This window comes from Trachurus japonicus, chromosome 12, assembly GCF_045865225.1.
Source record: "Trachurus japonicus isolate A0001 chromosome 12, Traja_1.0".
Lineage (NCBI taxonomy): Eukaryota > Metazoa > Chordata > Actinopteri > Carangiformes > Carangidae > Trachurus > Trachurus japonicus.
This window is the reverse complement of record NC_140918.1, coordinates 30,419,204-30,444,898: the sequence shown is the minus strand read 5'-3', so window position 1 is coordinate 30,444,898 and position 25,695 is coordinate 30,419,204. Positions and strand designations below refer to the sequence as shown.

The 25,695-nt window shown below is 41.6% G+C and overlaps 2 protein-coding genes across 3 annotated transcripts; one reads left to right on the top strand and one right to left on the bottom strand.

The window, feature by feature from the left end:
- Positions 1-84: 84 nt before the first annotated feature.
- On the top strand, positions 85-14,746 carry pum3 (pumilio RNA-binding family member 3). 2 transcript variants are annotated; one of them, XM_085794201.1, is made up of 18 exons: positions 85-355; positions 806-879; positions 966-1,154; positions 1,929-2,112; positions 2,509-2,584; positions 3,578-3,671; positions 3,887-3,953; positions 5,577-5,751; positions 5,852-5,955; positions 6,755-6,833; positions 7,060-7,158; positions 8,201-8,254; positions 8,922-9,002; positions 9,127-9,269; positions 11,329-11,551; positions 13,135-13,222; positions 13,993-14,083; positions 14,249-14,746. In XM_085794201.1, coding segments are annotated over exons 1-18 (1,953 nt in total). In that variant the 5' UTR covers positions 85-353; the 3' UTR covers positions 14,379-14,746. The 2 variants fall into 2 exon arrangements, with proteins under 2 accessions (XP_085650327.1, XP_085650326.1); XM_085794200.1 differs by having other exon boundaries at positions 150-355; positions 803-879.
- Positions 14,747-15,881: 1,135 nt separating this feature from the next.
- kcnv2a (potassium channel, subfamily V, member 2a) lies at positions 15,882-24,644 on the bottom strand. Its single transcript, XM_085792464.1, has 9 exons — positions 24,509-24,644; positions 23,848-23,985; positions 22,178-22,356; positions 21,880-22,051; positions 19,291-19,482; positions 18,687-18,941; positions 17,568-17,684; positions 17,067-17,192; positions 15,882-16,213 (listed from the first exon to the last, which is right to left on the bottom strand). Exons 1-9 carry the CDS (start codon positions 24,641-24,643, stop codon positions 15,911-15,913), a joined length of 1,617 nt encoding a protein of 538 aa, XP_085648590.1. The 5' UTR covers position 24,644; the 3' UTR covers positions 15,882-15,910.
- Between the last annotated feature and the right edge of the window lie 1,051 nt (positions 24,645-25,695).

The following is a 25,695-nucleotide window of genomic DNA, read 5'->3' as shown; positions in this document are numbered from 1 at the left end:
CGTCCTCATCATAGTCGCCGGAGGAACATGAATGTAGTAACCATAAGAAACAAAACTGTCAGTGTTTTAGGGCATTGAACTGAATCCAGTCGGTAAGGTGTTGGACTGTAGCGGCGACCGGACACTTTAAATGTGATGATACCATAGACTGTAAAAGGACACAGTAGAGCGTCCATGCCCTTTTAGCTTAGCCAAAGCTACTTAGCCTACTTGACGTTAGCTCAAGAGTTGTCGTAACGTTTACGATTTACGACAGCTAAAGTTGAAGGTGATTGGACAGTTTGTGTCGTAAACCGTATTTGTAACAGAACGCATGGGACAGCGCTGCGACAGCGTGTGTGTGTACATCTGAAATGTAAGTTACCATAAAACAACAGTTTAAAACGATGTAAATGTCCACGTTACCAGCACAGAGAAACACCAGGGTCGCTTTGTGTTAGTGAACGTTAAGTAACATTTATTGATAAGCATCTTTTACAGCATTAACGGAGCAGTTTGGGCTGAAGTAACTTATCGATGGCTCAGTAAAGCTAGTCACACTGAAGTAAATACGTAGCATTAAAATGTAAAATAAATGATACGTCATAAACACCGTGTGTTTTTGGCTTTTTTCAATGAACCAACCTAATGTTAATCTATCTGCTGAACCTGGTGTGCTATTTCAAATGCAGAAAAAAAGAGAGACTTGCAGAAGTAAAACACATTGATATTGATGTGACATTTAAGCACTGCTCAGCCGCTACTGCTTACTTGTATGTCTTTCTGACTGTTGTTACCCTCATTTTACATTTCTCTCCCACAGTAGGATGGAGGCCAAATCAAAAAAAAACTTTTCTCCCAAAAGTGGAAAGAAGCAGAGGCTACCACTGAAAGGAAAAGGTAAGTGTCACATTAAACAGCAATGTACAGCATCAGTTTCAACCAGGCTTGTCATTACTGGCTAATGAATGTGTCACTCTGGACAGATTCCATAGGGACAAAATTTGGTGGAAAACCGGGAGGAAAACCAGGCGGTAAGAAGCCTTTCAAGCCATACAACAACACAGAGAAGACGAGAAAGCTGAAAGGAAGAGATGGCGGCAAGAAAGAACAGAAATTTGCTTTCTCCAAAGCTGGGAAGGGGCAGACCAAGAGGAAAATGGAAGAGGGTGAAGGTGAGAAAACATTTGTTAGTGGCTCTTTATTTGTGTAGAGGCTGTCTGATTACAACACCTGTGTAATAAAGAGGAATTAGTTAAAGTGAGGAGTGAAGAGGAATTTTGTAATATGAACATTAACTGATTGATTTTATTCTACGTAACTGTCAACACAACTCACCGTATGCAGTGGTCTATGTACCTCTAGCATCTAATCGGCAGGATGTCGATAACAGAGTGTGTCAAATCCCATATTACATTCTGTTCTTTAGCTTAAATTATATTTTTCAGTACTGATTATTCTGTCTTCCTGCATTTGGCACTAACGATTGCCCTCCAATGAAAATCTTTTTGCTGCATAATGCTACATTATGAACAGAATTTCTAGGGTTCCTGTCAATTTTGTGGATATAACGATAAAAGAAAATTACTAATCCAAAAATGTTGAACACATTAAGTAAATGAGAACAAACCACATGTCCATCTCTGAAGAATTAGTTGATGCTGTATTGAATATGTCTCCTTGTCCAAATGACCAATTCCTGGTTTATTAATGCTGTGAAAACACAGTGACAATGAAGTTTAGATTTTTTTTTACCTGCCTGTTTCACTGCAATAATGTCTGAAGGGTCTAAGGGAAGAGGATGTTTTTATGATGCCATGTAAAGCCCTTTGAGACAAACTGTTTGTAAAAATGGACTATACAAATCAAATTGCCTTGCCTTTTCCCTTGCCTAAAGTTGAATTGACATTACATCAGCCGTTTATTTTCTCTGTGGTTTGTTTAAACAGGTCCAGTGGCCAAGAAGATGAAGAAAGGTGAGTTTAAGCCTAAGAAGGAGCTGACGGAGGAGGAGCTGAAGAAGAACAGGCAGCAGAGGAAGAAGGATCTGAAGAAGAGCCGTCAGGAGGCGGAGAGGAAGGACATGTTCCAGATCATCTGTCAGTCCAAACAAGTGTGGGAAAATCTCAGGAGGTACACACACACACACACACACCAACTTGGTCTAGTAAAATGAACCTCATTTCATATTCAGGGTCAGACTCATACAATAATGAACTAACTGTGATCTCACTTGAAAAAACAACAAGCATCAGACACAATGGATCATTTTGTTGCTGTCATGTAGTTATCCCATGATTCACTATGTACTGCATAGTGTTGGCTGAATTAGAGAAGTTGATTAAAGGATCTATAATTGACTTGACAGTGATGTCAGGGTCTGTGTGTACTGCAGTCTTTGTTATTTGCATTGGAATGTTGTCTTCCCATAAACCGTAGGAATGTCTGTTAGAAGTTAAAATACATACCAGTACTAGAGGACCAGAGGACTAAATGTTTTCCTGTGTGTGTGTCTGTTTGTTTTAAAAGGAAAAATTGTGACAATGACTTGAAAAAGAAACTTATGAAGGGCCTTCATGATCTGATCCGTGGAAAAGTCAAACAGGTGAGTCTCAGTCTGTGAATCTATCAGCTTTCTGAAGCATCTTGTAAGGCGTTGTGTGAGCACTGCAAGTCAAAATGTTTAGATGTTTTGTCTCTATGGCAGAGGACCATTGAAATGTCCCTCATGTCCTCCACTCACAATACACAAATACAACTCATACAATTGTGTATAAAACTAAGGCTGCGATTATTTTCATTATTGATTAATCTGTCGATTATTTAAACGATTAATAGATTAGTTGTTTGGTCAATAAAATCAGTGTTTCTCAAACTACAAGACGACGTCCTCAAACGTCTTTTTTGGTCCACAAACCAAAGAGAGACTCAGTTTATTGTCATAAAGGAACAAAGAAACCAGATATATTCACATTTAAAAAGCTGAAATCAATTTGGAGAATTTTTTTCTTTAAAAACCTACTCAAACGGATTATTTGATTATCAGATAGGTGGAGGATTATTTAATAATCGATTATTGTGCGATTAATCAATTATTGTTGCAGCTCTATATAAAACTGGGGAGAAAAAAGTATTTTAGGGTAAGAGTAGCCTCCAAGGTTTGACATCACACATTGCACTCATATTGCCAAGGAAATTGTAACCATTGTTATTCACACACATAAAGTAACTTCCATACATCATAGTAAAAAGAAAATGTATACAGCGTAATATTCTGTAATAATACAGCATAATATACTGGAATATTAACATATAAAACAAAAACAAGAATCAACAATCAGTTTAGATCAACAAGATCTATTCACCTGGACATTGTGCTAACTATGGCTATCTGTACTTAATCATTTACAAAGATGTACTGAGACATTTGCGATTTGATGAAATCAATGAGAAATTCAGTTCTGTTGTGAACATTTGCCAAGTGGGTTGGAGGTTTGTCCATGTTGTTTTGAGCATGTCATTTCTGTTTGAAGAAATGAGCCAAACCAACGGAGAACAAGTGTAATGAAACTGCTGTGCATCTTGTGTCTGCCTCCAGATGGCGTTTGCTCACGATTCAGTGCGAGTGCTCCAGTGTTTCATCCAGTTTGGCAGCCATGAGCAGAGACAGGAAGTGTTTGATGAACTTAAAGGTGGGGGCCAAGGTTTTCTTCTTCATGTGTGCTGTTCCTCTTTGTGTCTGTGATTCTCTCGTTTACCTTCTGCAGGTCATCAGTTGTTAATATGAGTTAGGGGGGGTTAGGGTTAGGGTTAGGGTTAGCATCTGGAGCTGAGCTGTAGTTTGGCTTCTGCTTATGTCTTTGCAGCTATTTAAGTATTAAGTGTCTTGTATTGTTGTTTCCTCCAGATGACGTCATCGGTCTGTGTAAGTCTCAGTATGGCAGACACGTGGTGAAAAAGCTGCTGATGTACGGGTGAGTCGGCTCACACTGATCTCTTCCTCTCGGTCCACAGACATCCATCATGTTGAGTTGCATCAGAGTGTTGGTCTGATTTTGTAAATGGGGCCAAATTACTAAAAGGAACAGAAGCACCTCTGCAGTAGGGATGTCACGATTATACATTTTCTTGGTACGATTATTGTCAGAGAAATAATCACGGTATTACAATTATCACGATTATTATGCATTAATTAATTTCACAACACTATGTATGTGTAAAATCAAATATAGTCAAAAAATAATTACATTACTCATTGTTTACTAGGGCTGTCAACGAATGGCAGAAATGAGGTTCGAATATTGCCTCTTAAAAAAAACAGATATTCGAATAAAAATCGAATTTCTATTTTTTCATATTTTCTCAATCAATACAAAATCAATACAAAGAGATGGACTTTTATAGCGGTAGCCTGTATTTATTTTCAGCGCATGTCAAACACGTTTTGAACAGCTTACATTACACAAAACAAACGGCTACACAATGCAAATCAGCAACGACATTATGCATATTAATACGTGAAAAAAAAACGCGTTTTACTCGGCCTTTATCAATTCATGTCAAACGTTTTGTGATGACGCGAGCAAACAGCTCGCTCGGGAAACGGGATAAGAGCCGGCATGTTTTATTCCCACATCCAGGTAATGATCCTTATAACGCGGATCAAGCACAGTCGCGATGAAGTGCAGAGGATCATCACAGCTCTCAGTGAACGGCACTATTTTTTTAATGCGCGATTAGAGCTGTCACTCGGTAGTTTGGGAAAACAGAGAAGCTGCTTCTCTCCAGACGTGACCACACAGACAGGTGTGTGTGTGTGTGTGTCTGTGTGAGTTACTACGGTTACCGCGGCGCTCCCGTCCCCCGGATATTTCTGCAGCTGGATTGACATGATCCGGTCTGAGACATGAGACTCATGGACTGAGGAGTCGTCCTGCTGCGTTCTGCACGTCACACCGACGACCGTGCATTTGTAGGAGGAAGTTGTAGTTGCTGTTGTTGTGGTTGTGCGCGTGAAGATAATTTAAAAAATAAATTATTAATATTCGAATGTCATATTTTAATATTCGAATTTCATTTTTATCACTATAATTCGAATATACATTCGAATTTCAAATATTCATTGACAGTCCTATTGTTTACGCAAAATATTTCAAGTGTCTATTAATATATGACCAATTATTAACCCCCAGGGGAAGCGTTTGAAATATTCAGGTCATAAATTGTCATCTATACCAAATGTTTACATTTATTTTAATCGTTTTTTGTTTTGTTTTTTTTAATACAAATGACACTCTAACATTTAAATCCATACCAATTCAATGTTACATTAGTTAAATGGACCAGTATCTGAGCCTTTACCTTTATTTTGGAGCACATCTGCCCATATGGTTCCAACATAATCTTATTTGGGAAGTGATGGTATTTAGGAATCTTTGCGATTAATTAATTGTGGTGTTTAATACCAGGAAAATAATTGTGAAAACAAGTAATGGTGACATCCCTACTCTGCAGTATTAAATGAAGTGCCTGCTGTGTGAGTACAGATCTGTCTGTACATATTTGTAAACGTGGCTGCGTATTCGTTCTCTCCTCAGGAACAAGGAGGTGTTGGCGGGCGTGATGCAGACATTTAAAGGTCACGTGCGGTCGATGCTTCGCCACGCCGCCGCCTCGTCCATCATCGAGTACGCCTACAACGACAAAGCCGTGCTCGCACAGAGACTCATGCTGTCTGAGGAGCTGTATGGGAACACCTTTGCTGTCTGCAAGGTACACACACAAGTGGAAGCAATCGTGTCGGCTGCATTGAAATGTCTCAGTCTGCCATAGAGGATTACTGAATTGAACGTTTCCCTCCCTCTGTGTGCAGTCGTCCGTGTGCAACACCATAGAGAAAGTGGCAGAGATGAATCCAGACAAGCTGAACAGCATCATCGATGAGATGAAGCAGATTCTCACACCCATGGCCCAGAAGTAAGACCACCAACTTGAAACATGTTGGAAAGTTGCATAAACATGAAATATTCAGTAAAAGTGAAACTGTTTTAGATCAGCTCTATAGTGTTGTCTTGTTTAAAGATAACAAGAGCTCCATTCTAGCTTCTATTCTGTCTTATCTCACTGTGTCTTTAGTCACAAGACAAACTGACTGTAGCTTTCATTGTCAAGGAAGTGGATGAATAGAAAACTTCCTGTAGCTCATGCAGGAATCCTTACTATATCATGCTGGAAAAATAGACATTTAAGGTGGGAACAAATTTGAAAGCTGCAGCGGTTGAAAAGCTTTGAGTTTGTAAAACAGTTCATTCAAGCTTCAAGTGAGTCAGATGAGCATTGAACTCCCCCTGTTTTCTGACTAACAAAGCGTAATTCAGTATCTTTCATTTTTCCTAGTAAATTTTTCTTTTTTTCTTTTCTATTTTTTATGTTATGAATTTCTGTATTATCTTCTTACTTTGTAGAACACCACTGTTGTTGTTGTTGTTTTTTTTTTACATAGGGGAGGGTATTTTCATAAGCATATGGCTTCCACCTCTCCTGCACAATGTTCAATTTCACTATTTTCATTGTTTATGCAGGTTATATAATGTGCAAATAAAAAAGTAAAATAAAAGTAAAAGCTACATGTGATAAAGTTCAGAAACACAAGAACTTCTTTCCCTCCACTCTGACATCTATTTAAATGAATATTTTTACATTTTATTACATTATGACATACATTACATACAATTTGTTCATTTTTTAATCAAACCATGTGAAAACTGTGTTTCAGGGAGCAGGTGATCAAACACTCTCTGGTTCACAAAATCTTCCTGGACTTCTTCCTGTTTGCACCTGACAAACAGAGGACGGTGAGCACATCTCGCATTATGTTGTTGTTGTGTATACCACCAGAATATTTGTATAGTAGTGCATTTCTCTGCTGATGCTCTTAACACAGCTGCAGTGAGGTGTAGAATGAGGACAAGACTCTAACTAAATGGAACTTTAAGTCAGACACATTTCTGAATGAAGCAAAAGTCTGAGTGTGTGTGATGCCACCACTGACGTGTCCTTGTGTGTGTTCCAATGGGGCAGGAGATGATCGAGTCCATCAGAGAGGCGGTCGTCTACATGGCTCACACACATGACGGAGCACGAGTAGCAATGCACTGTCTGTGGCACGGCACAGCCAAGGTCTGTAGACACACACACGCCAACAGATACACTGATGACTGTAAACAAGCAAAAACATACAAAGCAAAATGAAATATACAGAAATGAGATTAACTAATATTAAAGGGATAGTAGCATTTTTTTAAAGTGGGGTTGTATGATCTACAAATAGCCTCTAAGTACTTCAATTGCAGTAGAAGATTCTCTGCACTCCTCCCTTTAGCAACGCCAGCCCATAGCCCTGCCCAGAGATTTACAACATACAGTGTTGTGAACAGACCCAAAGAAACGGCCTATTTTCACGGCCTAAAAGAGGTTTTACCTGAAAAAAAATACACAGTTCCATTGTTCACTATAATACAATTTTTTCCAGCCCCTCAAAGTGCAGGAAAAACGCAGTTTTTATTTGGACCTAACCAACTCACGTATCCCTCCGCCCAGGGTTAGCGCCCGCCGATCAGCAGTTGGTTAGGTCCAAATAAAAACTGTGTTTTTCCTGCACTTTGAGGGGCTGGAAAAATTGTATTATAGTGAACAATGGAACTGTGTATTTTTTTTCAGGTAAAACCTCTTTTAGGCCGCGAAAATAGGCCATTTCTTTGGGTCCATTCACAACAATGTATGTTCTAAATCTCTGGGCAGGGCTATGGGCTGGCGTTGCTAACGGGAGGAGTGCAGAGAGTCTTCTACTGCAATTAAAGTACTTAGGGGCTATTTGTAGATCATACAACCCCACTTTAAAAAAATGCTACTATCCCTTTAACCTTATGTCGCCATTTGTATCAAATTTGACACATGAAAATACATGAGTTTTTCAGACCTCTACATCCTCACTGTGATTTTTATTTTCCTGAAAAACCTAATGTACAATCTGATACATGCATTGATCAGACAAACCACCAGGGTGCAGTTATTTATGAAATTATAATTTCAAATTTTCTAAAAATGAAGACATTCATCAGACTACACACACACACTCCTCTTCCTCCTCTTCTACAGGAATAAATGGTAAAATAGTTTAGTCTAGTGTGCAGTGTCTAAGCTTTTGTTTTTCGTGTTTCAGGACAGAAAAGTCATCATCAAATCGATGAAGACGTACATGGTGAAGTTTGCTACGGTAAGTTCTCAGCACCAAGTAAAGACTAGAACCTTGTAAAGATAAAACTTCTAAGGAGTTTATTTTAGGTTTCTTGCCTCTCGATAAAAATGAGTAAATACTCTCTTTATTTCCTTAAACCACTGCTGTGGGAGCTTGAGAGGGATTGCAGACATGAGGAGTGATCATCTCTGCAATATATTCATTTTCATTACAATGTCCCACAATGATTAAGGCAGTGTTGTCCATCTCCAAGTCGTCCAAGGTCTTCCTTTCTAGTCTCCAATAGCTTACATCCTTTTAAGTCACAAGTGTTTTCATCTAGAGATTGAATATCTAATTGTAATACCAAGATATTTCATCCCTTGTGTCTCCATACAACAGGAGTTAAAGCTAGATCAGCTTGTGTCATGAAAATAAGTGGATTGGTTTCACTCTTAGACAAGTTTACCTTGTATCCATTCATCACTAGGAGTGCATTTGGTTTTTCTTTCTTTCTTCTTCTAACAACCAATCACAGCTTTTTAAAAGACTGAGTTCTACCTAGCAACAGGGTCAACCACACCTCCTCACTAAGACAACAGTTTCTGTCCAGTCTTGGATGTGAGTTGCTGTAATGTTTGTGAATGGGGCCCTGGTCTCTACCTTGTGTAGTAGATTGTGTTTAACTGATGCTGTCGGTCCACAGGGGGAGTACGGTCACCTGGTTCTTCTGGCCATATTCGACTGTGTGGACGACACCAAGCTGGTCAAACAGGCAGTGCTGTCTGTAAGTGTGTTACCATGGGGCTCCATGATAATTCTCATCATGTATTTATTTATTTACATGGATTATACATACCATATTACGGCACTGTCTACAAATGTGGTCTCTCTGGTCTCCACGTGAGCAGGAGATTCTGTCGTCTCTGGACGAGGTCATCACTAACAAATATGGAAAGAAGGTTCTGCTTTACCTGCTGAGCCCCAGAGACCCAGCTCACCTGCTGCCGGAGATCATTAAGGTGCTGGAGCGAGGAGACGGAAACGCTCACAGGTAACGGCTGCTGATGGTTTGACTACAGACAGAACAACGTTTGACTTTCTGTCAGTGATCCTGTGTTGTTTTGAATTAATTTCTTCATTTGCACACATAAGACACCACAGCTGACTGTTATAGTGGACAGCTGAGGTGTGTTTGTCAGCATCAGAGTGAAGAGGTTGGTTCAGAGTTACCTGGACTATGTTGTGTTGTAAGGCTGATGAAGCCTAGCCTCGTAAACCAGCCGCTCCCGGAAACGCAATTCATTTCATTTCCGAGGGAGAGTCTGGCCTCATCCCCATTCTAAGCGTTTGGACTGAAACCCTCAGAAGGCCGAGCCAATCAGCGTCGTCCGCTGTGATTGACACAGCACGTTGGCCAATCAGGGACCGACTGGTGCAACGCCCCGTCACTACACCAACTTGCTGATTGGCTGAATGGGGTTGTCTGTCAACGCTACTACCAAAGATATTAAACCGTCTTTGCTACTACTCCCGCCCAGCTCCCGCCCACCCCAAACGCTTAGAGGGGGGATGAGGCCAGACTCTCCCGAGAAATGAAATGAAATGCATTTCCGCGAGAGGCTGGTTTACGAGGCTAGATGAAGCCCAGCTGTGTCTGGAATGTAGTCATTTACCAAAATGTTGAACTATCCCTTTAAAGCTGCAAGCAGCATTGAACAGGCCCTCGTACTCCTGCTCGCTTGCAGCAGCCTGTTGACCACATTGCAGCACCCACCAACAAACAGTGTCTCCTTCACTGACTGTGATTGATTAGATGACTTCCTGTATCCAGTAGGTCATGACAACGATTTGTTTTACCTCAGGAAATTGTGTTTATCTGGTTAAGATGTTTGTGTAATCATTTCAGTTTCTATTGTTATTTGTGTGAGTTATTCTCACTCTCTTGAGCTGTTTTTATGGACGATAGAAATACTTCTAAATACAATAGAATCCCTGCACCCTTTGACTCTCGGACCTTAATGGTTTCAAGAGTCTTTGCATCTTCAATGTGCACTCAGGCCCTAATAAGAACTTACGGTATATCAATTACAAAAAGGGTAATATTTCTTAAAGGGACAACGAGGAGTTTTGGAAAAGCGAAGCGTTTTCACACTACATTTATGAGCCTCTGCGCGCACCGTAAAATTCTTTGACCAGCGCAAGACGGACTCATGTTTTCATTCATCAATAATTAAAGTCAGAGGTTCAAAGAGGTTCACATACCGTTGTAGTTCCGACCATAAACGGCGATTCAGCGGCGTTATTCTCATGACTCGCCACGAAACCGAAAGTATGGAAACGCTCGTCGGCTCGACCAGCATTTCCGCCACCACTAATAATAACAAAATAACGATAGAGACAAAACAATATATTTATCAAAAATGGGCCCATTAACAAGTGTGGGTAGCGGAGATTCATCCACATTAACGTGAGACGTTTTTTATAACCGAATAGAAACTCCTCGTTGTCCCTTTAAAGCTGTACAGAGAAGAAAATTGAATTTGAGCCCACTGTGGGTCTTAACATTAATGTGATAACTCATCTATCAGACGATGTAGCCCAAACTTTGTGCAAAATTCTATTTTTGAGTAAATCCGGGATGAAAGTGTAGTATTTTTTTTCGCATTGGATAATGCAGGCGCACGGATTATACGTCACGCTGCTCACGATTCATCAGCTACTGATATTGGATCCGTCATCCGTCATTACTCGGGTAAACTTGTGCAGCAACTTGTGGAAACTCAGCGAGACAAACAGGACAAACGGCCGTTTCTGAACACCTTTAAATGATCTTACAATGTATTGGTTCATTTACATAATTTACACATTGTGTTCAGTTGTAGTAATATGATTATTCATTTATAATCATTAATGGAATTATTTGATTTTAAATGTTTCAGTCTATGTCAGTGAAATGTGCATCTAAGGATGTTCCCATCTGCTCAAAACAAAAAAAAAACACACTGCAGTTCCACCCCTGACCAGCAGAGAGCAGTAGCCGTCATGGGTGGAACTGCAGTGTGTTTTGTAGCGATACAACACAGTAACATGAGTTGTGTGGTCTTCCTCAGTAAAAAGGACGCGGCTGTTCGGAGGAAGGAGCTGCTGGACGTCGTCTCCCCGCTGCTCCTCCAGCATCTCTGTGAAAACGCTGACACCATGGTGATGGACAAGGCCACCAGCGTCACCGTTAGTGACATCTTGGCGTCAGCCTGCGGGGATCTGCGGCCCGCCATGACAGCTGTGGCTCAGCTGGCCAATCACGAGTTAGTGCCGGGAGGAACTGACGGACAGGTGTGTAGAAACACAACGAATGAGTCAACAGACACAACTAAAGCAGGACCTTCTAACTAGAGATCCACCAATCATCAGCATGGCCGATATTCAGCAGCTTTGATAATCAGCATCGGCCACTTTTTTAACCGATAACTGATAAAATTAATTTATTTTAAAACATGCTCCTTTGGCGTTGATGCAGCCTCTCTCTATTTTTTTGTAAGGTGACTTGAAAGGCGCCTCCAAATAAAATGTATTATTATTATTATTATTATTATTATTACCTGAAGTCACCACTATGGCTGTGTAACCATGTCCCGCCCACAGCCCCCACTGATTGGTGACATGGCACAAGTCAATCAACTTTCCACACAGACAAGGATGAGAGCAGATAGATGTCTCAACCCAAGACAATAATTAATTAACAATTAACAATTGATAAACTAGGCGGCGCCCAGTTTATCAATGGCTAAACAACGTCTGAGGTGATTATGGCCGATAAGTTTCTTATTCATAATCTCCTCTCCCAAAGCGCTGGTGCTTCTCGCTACACACTGCTCTGTTATCAACAAACACACATGGTGCTGCAACCGAACTACACAGTTGTTAGATTATTGACTGTCACTCATAGCGTCCCATTATTTTTAATGTAGACGAGCTCACAACCCAAGACTGCATCAGTTAGGGTTAAATAAGTTGTTTCCAGCAAAATATAATCATAACCATCCATGCAGTAATTATCCAATGGGAGTCTCTGACCTATTAGCTTAGTTAAATCCAATCGGTGCCTTTCTTTTTGGACGGGCAGTGTATTTCAGGACAGAAGATACATGTCCTGTGATTTTCAGCCTCATTTCATATTCAGTAGAGGAGGGGTATTGTCCGTCCTCTACTGAATATGAAATGAGGCTGACAGTAACATTCTCAGCTGTCATGCTTCCTCAGCTCTGCTTTCTGCACCAGGGTTGGGACTACTAACTGAGATTCAAATTTCAGAACTCTAGAGAACAAAAAAATCAAAGTGCTATTTTATGTATTAATTTATTAATGTGAGCTTTAAGAAACGCTGCTGGAAGGCCCCTGCACTTTTTGTTTTGAAATAATGAAACATATTGCTTGTGTTTGAGTTTGTGTTGTTCAGTCTAAATCCAGGTGTGTTAGCCGAGATTTTGACAACAACATTTTCATTTTTACTGCAAATGAATATTGGTTTAAATATCGGTTATCAGTTTCCTTGATTATTAATAATCGGTATCGGCCCTGAAAAATCCATATCAGTCTATCCCTAATTCTAACAGAGTCTTCAGCAAGAATAATAAAAGTCAGTGATTAGTTTATCAAGACTAAATAAATCACAGACTCAGAACTGAAAAGTGTTTCTATGATGAATTTCAGAGCCTCAGCTGTTCTCATCAAATGACTTGTTCTTAAAGAATATTTAAAGACTTTAAATATTGATTGACAGGTCAAACAGTTGTACACGTTACTCCTGCGGTACTGGTCGGGTTGCTACCCACACCGTTTCCTCACAAACCCGTGCAAAGCTTTCCCTGAACTGGTTTGTTGATGGTTGACTGTAATTAGTTTTCATTTCCCTGCAGCTTCACATGGCCGAACATCCAGCAGGACACCTGGTGCTGAAGTGGCTCATCGAGCAGGATGTGGCGCTGGCAGAGGAAGACAAGGAAGGTAAAAGAAAAACACACAGCACACAGGGCTGCTACCACTTCTCCATTAAATCAGTTCAAATTCATTTCTGAAATAGTTGACAAGTAATTTAAAAATGGATTGTCTGGGTCTACATTTCAGCTGCTCAGAGCTACACTACGGAGGCTAATGGATTGTGTATTTGATCATTTTGATGAGGGAAACCAAGAAATCCCAACAACTCCAAAACGCTCTGGTGGACAAGTTGTGACCTGCACATTCACCACGCTATGAGATAATAACAGAACGTTACCAGACAGAGTTGTTTTAGAGGGAAATTCATGCAAAACCGCTGATGCGTGTTGCCTTCAGGGACAGTTTTTCAGCAAGCAGTCTCTGTATTTACCTCTAAAACGGCTCTGTTTCGTAACGTTCCATTATTATCTCATAGCGTGCTGAATGTGCAGGTCACAACTTGTCCACCAGAGCGTTTTGGAGTTGTTGGATTGTGTATTTGATGAGTTTGATGAGGGAATCCAAGAAATCCCATGAGCCTCCGTAGCGTAGCTCTGAGCAGCTCACGACTCTGCTCCGCCGTTCTAAAAATAGTTTGCACCGACAATTAAAGGTAACAAACCTACTGCTATGACTATAGGGATTATGGCAATGGGCCAAATTGCCAAAATGTTTGAACTATCCCTTTAAAAGTACCAAACACTATACATTGGACTTTCCATTAAATTACTTTATGATGGAGGTCAATAAAGGTTAAAATATTAAAAACGCCCATTTTCTGTCTTCCTCCCCGTCAGAGCGGTTTGGCAGAATCCTGGTGGACACCGTGGGAACAGACAAACTGAAGAGCTGGGTGAAAGTCAACAGAGGAGCCATGGTGCTCTGCAGGTCAGTGCACACTCGTTTATCTGCCTCCTGGACAGCGTAGACATGAGCAACTGGAAAACATTCAACAACCTCATGAATATCTCTGAAGCGGAGCCGGAGAACGACCCACAGTGAAGTCGCTGGAAGTTCTGATAAATAACATCTGCCTGTTTTTGTGTTGTGCAGCCTCCTGAACAGCTGCGACAAGACTGTGGCGACGGAGGTGAAGGAGGCGCTCAAGTCCATCACATCAGAGCTGAGCAGCATCAGCAACAACAAAGGAGCTGAAATCCTGCTGGAGAACCTGAACAAGTAGAGACTTTGAGGAGAAAACTCAACATGACTGAGTGTTGTTATAGCTGCGGACATTTCCAGAGAGTGGATACATCACTCTCATCACTGAAACTGTGTGAGGAATGATTGTGTCTGGCAGTCGAGGTTCAGGTACAAACATGTCTCCAACATGTCTCCACAGAGGCTGAAGGTTTTATTTTGGTAACCTCTTTTTAACTTGATGAGTGAACACTGGGGCTGTGAGAATCAGTGAGTCAGTCAACTCCTTTCTGTCCCCTTCAGATTTGTGGTTTTCCGTCTTTTTTTTTTTTTTGTAATATTTTGTACCTAATGAATGATTATTGTATCAGAGGAAAATGTGCAAAATAAAGATTGTGATATCATGTTCCATTTTACTTTTTTAACCAGATATTAATGTAATGTCATTGTAATCAACATTTCTATGCAGGGAGTGTTGATATTAAAATGAAATGAGAATGGAAGATATTTGACTTTATAGCTAAGACTAAGCTATACTGACTACACCTTTATAATACTACGACACTGTATGGTGTAGCTATTTTTAGAGCCTAAATACTCTGACACAGTTCTTGACAGACAGACAGATAATGACAGACCCCTCGTCTTTCTCACAGAAAACACTTTATAATCTCAGGACAGTGACGTCAACATGGCTCTGTCTCAGCTCATGGCGGTTAACAGCTTGATAGTGTTCATCCATCACCCTCTTCATTTAATGATCACATAGGAAAGATCAACAGCAGAGGGTCTTTGTTCACTGTACTGTACTGTGATGGGAAGGGATGGCTCCCCCACAGAACCATCATTATGTGACCACCCTGTGGTGTCCTGTGCTCCTGTGCCTCTCCATTAGAACCGTGACTTTATCAAAAGGGTATCAAGAATAAATAATAACAAAATGAATTAATAAGGTATAGAATATGTAAATTACAAAAAATAAAGAGAAATTATAAAATTATGTATGATTTATTATTTCCAACATCCTTCAGACCATTTTATACTAAATCTTCAAACACCTTCCAATGACATTTTATCATGACAATAAAATAAAGACCAAAAATTGTGAACAATATAATAGATATAAGTAAATACAATGCAAGTCAACCTTGCTGTCTTTGCTGACCATATTTCTGTCAGAGGCACTTGCTCATGGAGGAATCCTCCTTCCCCTTTCTCTTGTCCTTGTTTTCATCTTAGATGGCAGTTTCAAGCCCAATGCAATGCATATCAATATGAACAGCCATAATCATCGATGGCCACCCATCTTCACTATCAGGAATAAGTAATAAGTAACCATTAATAATTAGAAATCAACAAATAACAAAAAACTGTATAATTTTCCCTTCCTTCATCAGTACAGGTACACCACATGAGGTGAAATGAAATGTTTCACTCTGATTCCTGACACAGCGACTGAGAAGATAAAGTGATGATTCTAGGTTCATTGTTCATCTACAGACTGGAAACAACTGCGTTCTGTCATGTTTGAGATGTCAGGAATCAATAATATGCTGAAAACACTTTTCTAAGGATTTAACTCTTGCAGGTTGGAGAATCTCCCTCCAGCCGTGAGGTTTTCAGCTGAACGACTTCCTCGCAGCACTCTGTGATCTTCTTGGCCGCCCTCCTGGTGAAGTGCACCTTCCCTCGGGCCTTGGTGACGGCGGCGTACTCGTGGGACTTGAGCTTGGTGTAGTAGTCGGAGAACTTGTTGTAGAGGACCGAGATGGGCATGCCGTTGAGGATGACCCCGAAGGAGATGCAGATGCAGGCGAAGATCCGGCCCAGGTTGGTCTCTGGGACCATGTCGCCGTAGCCCACGGTGGAAATACTCACCTGGAAAACCAGACACACAGGCAGAGAGATGAATGTCCACACTTCACAACCAAATGACACGGGGACACAAACTGAGACCTAAATGAAGACGTGTGTATTCTTCTGACATGGTTATTGGTTCAAAGCTGTTATGTTCCAAGCAGCACACTAAAAGTATTAAAGTCACGTAGTACAAAGTTCATAATAGCTCCATTTGCATTAAAACTATAATTTTCACTTTGATGTAAATTATATACATATACAAACTCACTATTACAGGATGAGACACATCTTAGCCAAGGTTTTAACTTCATTGTTGCTGTTCCCACTTATTAACACAGAGTGGTGGATGACTTTATACACTAAACAGTGAATATTGAGTCTGGCCTCATCCCCGTTGTAAGCGTTTGGGGTGGGCGGGAGCTGGGCGGGAGTAGTAGTGTTGACAGACAACCCCATTCAGCCAATCAGCAAGTTGGTGTAGTGACGGGGCTTTGAACCAGTTGGTCCCTGATTGGCCAACGTGCTGTGTCAATCACAGCGGCGACGCTGATTGGCTCGGCCTTCTGAGGGTTTCAGGCCAAACGCTTACAACGGGGATGAGGCCAGACTCTCCCTTAGAAATGTAATGAATTGCATTTCCGGGAGCGGCTGGTTTACAAGGCTAGATGCTCCCCACAATCTGGTAATTTCTACCAATGTATTTTTTTTTATTTTGTTTTCCTAAATTATCAACTTTGGGTCAATTGCACTGAAATTACTATACAAATAAAATAATATTTATGTTAGTTTTAGACAAATCATGCCTTGTGTGTGTGTGTGTGTGTGTGTGTGTGTGTGTGTGTGTGTGTGTGTGTGTGTGTGTGTGTCTCACAGCAGCCCACCACCATGCATGTGGCATGGAGGTGAAGTTAGTGTTGTAGACGTCATGCTCCACAGTGTAGACCATGGCAGAGAACATGAAGATTCCCATCCCAATGAAGAGAAGCAGACAGCCCACCTGCACAGAAACACATCAGAATGTCCATTTCCTCTATATGTTAAAGGGATAGTTAGCCTCCGTAGCGTAGCTCTGAGCAGCTCACGGCTCTGCTCCGCCGCTCTAAAAATAGCTTACACTGACAATTAAAGGTAATGAACCTACTGCTATGACAATAGCCCATTTGCCAAAATGTTGAACTATCCCTTTAAATGTGTGTTTCAGTTAAAGGCCAATTGATCTTGACTCATCTTTATGTCCACACAGACATCTACCCTCTCACATCACCTCAAATGGATTTCCCAGCATTTGCAACCCTAACCCTTTCTTCACCCATCCTCCAACAACTATAGTATAATGTAAAACAGTGTCTTCCTGTGCCTGGTGCAGTCTGACCTGCTGGTAGCACTGTCTCAGTGTGAAGCCAAAGGCTCTGAGGCCTGTCGAGTGACGAGCCAGCTTCAAAATCCTGAAGATTCGCATCAGACGCATGATCCTCAGCACCTGACCCACCTGCAGAGAAACACAGGTCAGATTAAAGCTGCACGCTGGAAATGTCATAGAAATGAAATGATTCAGTCAGTCAGAAGTTCCTTTCTGTTTTCACCAGGTGGCGCTGTGGAAAGAGACACGTCAGTGCAGGTGTCTCACCAAACATTTAGTTTGGGTAATATTCAACAATTTAAGAAATAAATAAATAATGTTTCATTTTACTATTAGTTGGTGATATGAGTATAACCAGAGAGTTTCTTTTTTTTTTTAAGTATATTTTTTGGCTTTTTGCCTTTATTTGATAGCACAGTATAGATAGACAGGAAAGGGGGAGGCAGAGAGAGGGGGAATGACATGCAGGAAAGGTCTGCCCGACGCGGGACTCGAACCGGGAGGACTGTAGCCTCGACATGGGGCGGCCGCTTTAACCACTGCGCCACGCACCGCCCCATAACCAGAGAGTTTCTACTTTCTAATATTGAGATAGACGTCGTAGACCGGCTCTGGTATAACTAGTGATGCCCCTGAAATGGATGGGGTAAAACATGACATCACTTCCTGTTCCCACAAGAGGGCGCTATGATGAAGAGTGAATATTAAAGGGGAACTATGTAAGTTCGCTCACTTTTCCACTGTTTTGCTAACGCTCCTCTCGCCCATGTGCATTTGTTTACAACGAAGCCGGCAAAAAATCAATGAATGGAGCGGTGGATAACATTACATAACATATACGATGTTACAGCGCGTATGTTTGTGTAGTCTTAACCGTCACGAACAAAAGATTACAGAGCGCGTTTGTGTTGCGGTGTGCAGAGACGAGAGCTGGGACAGGGCGGCGACCAGGCACTACACTAATGTTACAAGGTTGGTTTTCAGCCGTGAGACGCCAGGTGAAGACAAAGAGTCTCCGTTCTCACTGTAACAAGTCACTAGTCATGTAGTTAATGATCACAATTACTCCAGAACCCGTTCATCACTGCTTGCGTCTTAGATTTTTATTATATCTTTACCAAACCGCTTTACCTTTCCAACGCGAGCCACTGTCTCGATGTCCCCTGAATGCAGGTGCATGTCCTCGTCCTCGAAACACTCCAGGATCATCTGCAGGTAGTGCGGCAGGATGGCGATCAGGTCCACAGTGTTCAGGACGCTACGTCCGAAACACTTGAGGTCAGGGGTGGACAGCAGGCGCAGCAGGTACTCCAGGGTGAAGAAAGCGATGCAGAACGTCTCCACGTACTCACCGTAGGATCTGCCACTGAGCTGGCCCGACGCCGTCTGAAAGAGACAACAAGTAGAACTCCTGTATTTGGACTGTTATAGAATACTTTATTCATCCCTAGGAGGGAAATTCAAATTAGTCCAGTAGCTTACACGGCAATGACACAAAAAAGAAAGAAAGATGGAGCAGGGCCGCCGGATGGAGCAGGGCCACCGGATGGAGCAGGGCCACCGGATGGAGCAGGGCCACCGGATGGAGCAGGACCACCGGATGGAGCAGGACCACCGGATGGAAGGATGTTATTATTACATTGGCTCTGATGGTTTGTTCTACTTGTCTCTGACTTTATAGACAGACCTGAAATCCTTTTCTCTTCTCACACAGCCACAAAATTAAAACACATACTTTGTACTGCATCTCCTCCACTGTGTTGAGAGTCATGGCGACCAGAGAGACCAGGACAAAGACAGAGGATGCAACACCCATCAGCTTGGCAGCGACCGAGGAGAACGGCTTCTCCATCAAGTTCCAGACTTTCTTCCGGGTCGGTCCAAAAGTCATGCCATCGAACAACTCCTGGTTCTCCTCCATCTTCACCTGCAGCCACCGGACAGAAACACTTCAGTCACAGTAACAGGAGAAATGTCCCTGTCCTGGGACATGAGAGAAATCACAGGCAAATCAAATAGAAACAAGAATACAATGCATAAAATGTATGACGGCATAAAGCCTATGACAAATAAACAGAAACAGAAGATGTGCATTCACAATGAGGACAGAGCTAAATAACCACAACAGACTAAAATGTGAAGATCATGAGCTAAAAACCACAAACTAAATGTCAAGAAAACAGAGTGGATCAGAGTGACACCTCTGAGCTGGAAACTGGGCCAAGACAAAGCTTATTCTCTCCATCTGTCAAGACAGCTCTGATTTCTAATGTAGGTCAGCCAGGCTCAGGGTGAAGCAGTACATCACTGATAAAATGCTACAGTACATAAGAACCAAACAGAACCAGTGAGGTTTAGAGGCCATGACCTCTGCAAATTCTTATTTTGCACCGAGAACCTGTCGGGAAGTGGAACCAACCAGTTTGCACACAGATTATGACTTGATGCCTTCGTAGGGGGGGTTGTTGTTGGTTGTTGGACTGGACTATTCACTGAAGTGGGACACAGGTTTGGAAAAGGCCTCGTCCAGAGATCAACACACTCTGAAATGGTCTAACACGTTTAGCAAACATGAACTGCCTTTTGGCTAACTTGTTAGCTACGGTCTCCTACACACTTCCCTGGGTTCTAGTTCCCCTCTGTTCCCCTCATACCCCTGCAGAAAAGGTTCTATGTTCCCCAGTTACCCAAAAAAGGTTCTATATTCCCCGCTTACCTGAAAAAGGGTTCTGTGTTCCCCACGTACTGAAAAATAGGCTCTATGTTCCCCGCTTATCCAAAAAAGGCAGGAAACATAGCAGTTGCATTAATATGTTGTTTTAACATCTCTAAACACACACAACGGAACATAAACCCTAACCCAACCCTGCTGCGTTCAAAACAACTCGGAAGTCAGAAAAAACTCGGAAGTTACAGGTCGGAAACGCGGGTATCATTTCAGAGCTCCGATTTTCCGACTTGATGTCAAAACAAATCAAAACATGGCGGCCTTCGTCTTTAACAGTTAAAATTAATAAAAAAAAAAAAAAAAGTTATTTGTTGAGGTTTTAATGCATTTGTGTATTATTGCAGTATATGAAATATGTTTATATTAAGCTGTGATTGTTGTATTGTGTGAAATTGTGGTCCTCGTCTGTAACGGTAATCTAGGCTATCGAGTTATATGTGCACTCATCTGCGGCGTCTCTCCTCTTCATTTGCCTCCAAAACAAACATGATTTACTGCTGCATATGTTTCGTATTCAGCGATGAGCCACAATATGCCAAACTTCCTTCAGGTATCCATGTTTTTTCTCTTCCGAGTTGCGTGAATGCAATGATGTCGGAAGTCCCGAAATTTCCGAGTTGGGAATTCCGATTTCTGAGTTGTTTTGAATGCAGATGACCCGTTTTCGTAGATGACGCGTACCTATGTTCCCCATTTTTCCCAAAAAGGGTCCTATATTCCCCCGTCGCAATACATAGGCTACTGGGGAACATAGGACCTTTATTCTGAAAAAGGGTCTTATGTTCCCCACTGTTGGTCAAGGACTCTCTCTACTTATCTGGACTCTATCTATCTATCTATCTATCTATCTATCTATCTATCTATCTATCTATCTATCTATCTATCTATCTATCTATCTATCTGGCCTGTCTAGCCTCTACCTGGTCTTTTTTACTAAACTTAACCCACCCTTTTCTTCATTGCCTAAACCCAACCAATGGGACGATTCCACTTCTCACTCAAAGTCACAACTCAACTTCTCACTCAAAAATAGGCAAAAATATGCCAAGTCACTCATAACTACACTTCCAGGTATGGGACCTAAAATTGCATGTTCCCGGTGTCCTTTTGGGGGAAAAGCAGGGAACATTTTTCTAAAATTTTCCCTTTTTCTAAAATAGGGTTCTATGTTCCCCGGTCACATACACAGTGGGGAATATAGGACCTTTTGGGGAAAAGCGGGAGAAGAAGGGTCCTACATACATAGTGGGGAACATAGGGATTACCCCCATAGCCCGTTTTTTATGTAAAGATCATCAGGTCATGAAGTGTTGACCTGATGATGGCACAAGAGCTAAAAATATTTAACATTTTACCAGTTTCCTCCAGAACAGGAAGTGGAGTCAACAGTCTGTGATGAAGCTAATTAGCATCAGGGGAGGAACTCACCTGCTCAGGTGATGAGTGGGAATGAATGATCAGTGATACAAAGGACTGAGTGACCAAAGTGCTGTCTATGTTTAAAATGTCAAAAGCTTGATGTCTGATATTCCTTAGATCACTGCTACTGTTTCACAGATAATTTCATGGTCCAGAATTAGAAGCGCACCGTCCCACCTCGGCCATCAACTGCTCCTGTATCTTCAGTTGCTCAGTCAGCTCATCGTGCCTCTCCTCAAAGGAGATCCGGCAGCACCGATGGCTGTTTCTGATTCTGACACCCCAGTAGTTTATCTCCTCAAGGAAACTGCGGGGACACAGCTCGTCTTTGATCCAAAGAACTCCAGTTCTGATGGAGACAACAGAGACAGGAGAACATCCAGAGTTTTACAGTGGTCATGAATTAGAGGACACCTCACTGTGTGGACTCATGACTGCATACCCTACATATTGTTCTGTTGTAGGCCTAGTTCACCTGTAAAAGTTGAAGATGTTGTGAAAGATTTTGGGATCTCGATCGAAGAAGAACTCGTTGGTCTGGACGATGTAGTCATCACACAGGTCCAACTTCCTGCTGTGGTCTGGAGATGTGGCTAACTGGCCAATCCGTGTTTTTGGATACCGGGCGGCTAACCTGTAGGGTAGGTTGTACACCTGGAGAAAAAGGAGGAGACACAAAAACAAAGTCAAGTTAGAGGTAGAAGGGTAAAAAAAAAGAAAATAGTAAGAGGATTTGAATTTAGCTGTGGTTCATAGCTGCACATTAGCTACTATGTCAATGAGCACAAGCAGCAGTGTTTGCGCTAGTCAAGTCAAGGTTTGGGGTAACAAAGAAAACATTTACTAAAGGTTTGCATGTATAAAAACGTGTGCAAACTTGATATTACCTGCAAACAAATGTATCTACCACCGGTGCACACTCAGGATTGCATCTTTCAAATGTGCAAAACAACACATGCTGTCCATTTATCACCTCATTATAGTACAGCTTGATTGACATACAATACGATTTACAAGTCTGGAAGTAACTGCAGTGATTGTGCCCAGCATTACACTCACACAATGGCTGCTTATTGCAAAATGGAGAGACACAATCTGCCCTACAACGGAAGAAAGGGGTAACTCCTCAGAGTGCAGTTCTGAGAAAAATGAGTTTAAAGTATTTTTGTTGTTCAGTCAACTGTATTGAACTTAGGATTCTGAAAATTGGTCAAATCCTTGCTTTTGCGAGTAGTAGTCTAGCTGTGTAAAAATATTTAACTCAAACTTAACATTTTACCCTTATTTCAGAGTTACCTCTGTCTGTCTGTGCATTGAGGCAAAATATAGGGTATATAAGGTAACTCTAGTTACTGTGTTCTCTTGTTGTTTCACCGCAGTTTTTGGGAGTTACTGTGAAAACCACCCGCAAATATATCCCAAATAAGATAATGTTGAGTCAAGATATTTATCCACATGACGTAGCTCTAGATCTTTAATGTCCCAAAAATGACAAAATCTCATTTTTGACAAAAAAATGAGTTACCCCCTTCTTGCGTTGTAGGGCAGAAAGCACAATGAGAAAGTAGGTCTATGTATAGAGAGTGAGTTACTCCTCAATCATGATGTCTGTCCATGTCATGCCATTTTGGAACTGTTGGATGCACTAAAGGCTGAGTTGGAGGCAGCTATAAGAAGGAGTTAGGCAAACCCTGCCATTCCAAGCTGCTCTTGCATTTCTGCATTCCCTTGCATCTGGCTCATTCCAATGAACTGTTGCTGTTTTTGGGGAGTGCTGTCTTAAAGCTTTGTTGCACATCTCTTCTCCAGTGCTCTCCTCTCCTCCCTCTCCATTCCCCAGCAACCATCCATTACATGTGTGGCTCCCAGCCCCCTCGAGCTTAGATGCCTATTAATAACACAGCTGGCTGCCAGAAGGTGACAGAGGAGCTAAGGGGCAAAGAGCCTGTAGGAGGCCACACACTTAACCCACATCTGGCATCTGTGGGTTCACATGCCCCTGCTGTTGCTGCTGATCCCCTACAGGTGGTGCCAACGTGTAGCTGGAGAACTGATGGAGCAGCTGGTGGAGAATCTGCTGAGTGAGTGAGTGTTTGGGAGTAATCACATTTACAGTGGAGCCAAGTGTGTTTGAGTGGAAGTTACCGTTCCTCCGACATTGATGTTGAGAATGAAGTGTTTGGACGGAGAGATCAACAGATGAGAGGAAGACGCTTGGAATTGATCCTCTTCCTCCTCGTATTCATACTCATCATAAAGATCATAGATGTCTCTGCCCAGGTTCTTCACAAATAAAACAAAAGCTTCATGTGGATCAATTCAACATCTTTCTAAAACATAAATGAGAATAAAATGGAGAAAACGCAAACACTTAAATCACTAATAAAGAGTAGGAGAGAGAAAAATATTCAAAGAATAAAATGACAAGAGGACTCATTAAAAAGACATTTAAAATCTCATATTGATGCCAGATGCAAATAAAAGTCAACAGTATCGCAAAAATAGCTTTCGTTTAATTTCATTTAAAATGGAACTGGAACCAGTCCAGATCTATGATGAACATGACCAGTTGGCATCAACTAATCTAAACAGCAGACTCTGTATAACATCTTAAAAACTACAAATATTCATCACTGGACTGAAATTTTATCACCAACAATTCTTGATATCAAGGAAAAAACACTTAACATCACCCGCTTCCATTCTCTCAAATGTGACAAATTGAACTTTTCTTCTTTAGTGCAAGGACTTTGGTCATATAGAGCAGAATCATATTGACATGAAAAACATGTAGAAAGTGTCTTACCTGCATGGAGCTCCATGGCTTAAAGGTGGAGGTGAATTCCAGATAGTCGACCAGCTCTTCGACAGCTTGAGTCTTGCTGCCGGGTTTGTAGCTGGGAAACAAACTCCTGCTCCGGGCTCTGAGGTGAGTCAACATGGTCAATGCTGAACGGTTTGAAATCTAAAAGTTATTCACCTGTATGGAGAGACATCCCAGCAAAAATACTCACACACAAACAAACAGTCACGTGGTTGGATCTTGCACATTTGCACAAAACCTCGATCACAAATAAACAAGGCAGGACAAATGGGTAAGGATGCATCTGCGGATGGTAAATGTTGAGGGAGAAGTCACGCAGACTGATTCTGATGGTGTGATGCAGCTGACTGAGATGATCTGGGTGCTTAAGTTTTAAATACTATTATCCGCTCACATCCATCTCTGAATCTCTCCCTCCCTCTGCTCACTCTGACAGCAAGTTACAATTCAACACACGTGGTAATCTCGGGCTGGACGGTTTGGTTGTTGTTACCGTCAAGAAACTAGCTCTCATTCATGAAGCGTGAGCAGAACAAATTTGTGTGTGAACTGTTCGCAGAAGGAGATGTAGGCCTAGAACATTTCAGAATTCATCAGTATTTTAGTTGCTACTATCAAAATCTACACCTGCTCCTGACTGATCGTGGCCAGGGCCGCTGTATAGGGGAGAAAGGTGATGATAATTCTAGGGGCCCAGCGCCCAGTAGGGCCCACAAAAAACCCCAGTAGTCTAATCTTTGTTTGGCTGAATTATTCTGCATAAGACCCTGACTGATACTCATAATGCTGCATTAGCATCAAAACAAAGTAGGCTAAATAAAAAATGATAACACATATGTAGTCTAAGAAAAAAAAGTGGAAAAGTCAGGGGCCCACTTTAGTATTTTCAGGGGCCCCAGGATTCCTAGCAACGGCCCTGATTATGGCACTTGCTTGACAGTATTGGAAAATACAATTTTAATTTGTAATGTTCCCTGTTACGTAGCTGTAAAAACAACAGAAAAAAAAGAAATATTTGGAGAGTCCTTTAGGTTTTAGGTAGTCATTTCTGCTATTGCCAACATGCCCAGTGTCACCAGTGCCTTGGACTGGACACACGTAGGCTACGAATCAAGGCTCTATTTGACCCACATATTAACTGGAAAAACTTTCATAGCGCAGGTGGCACC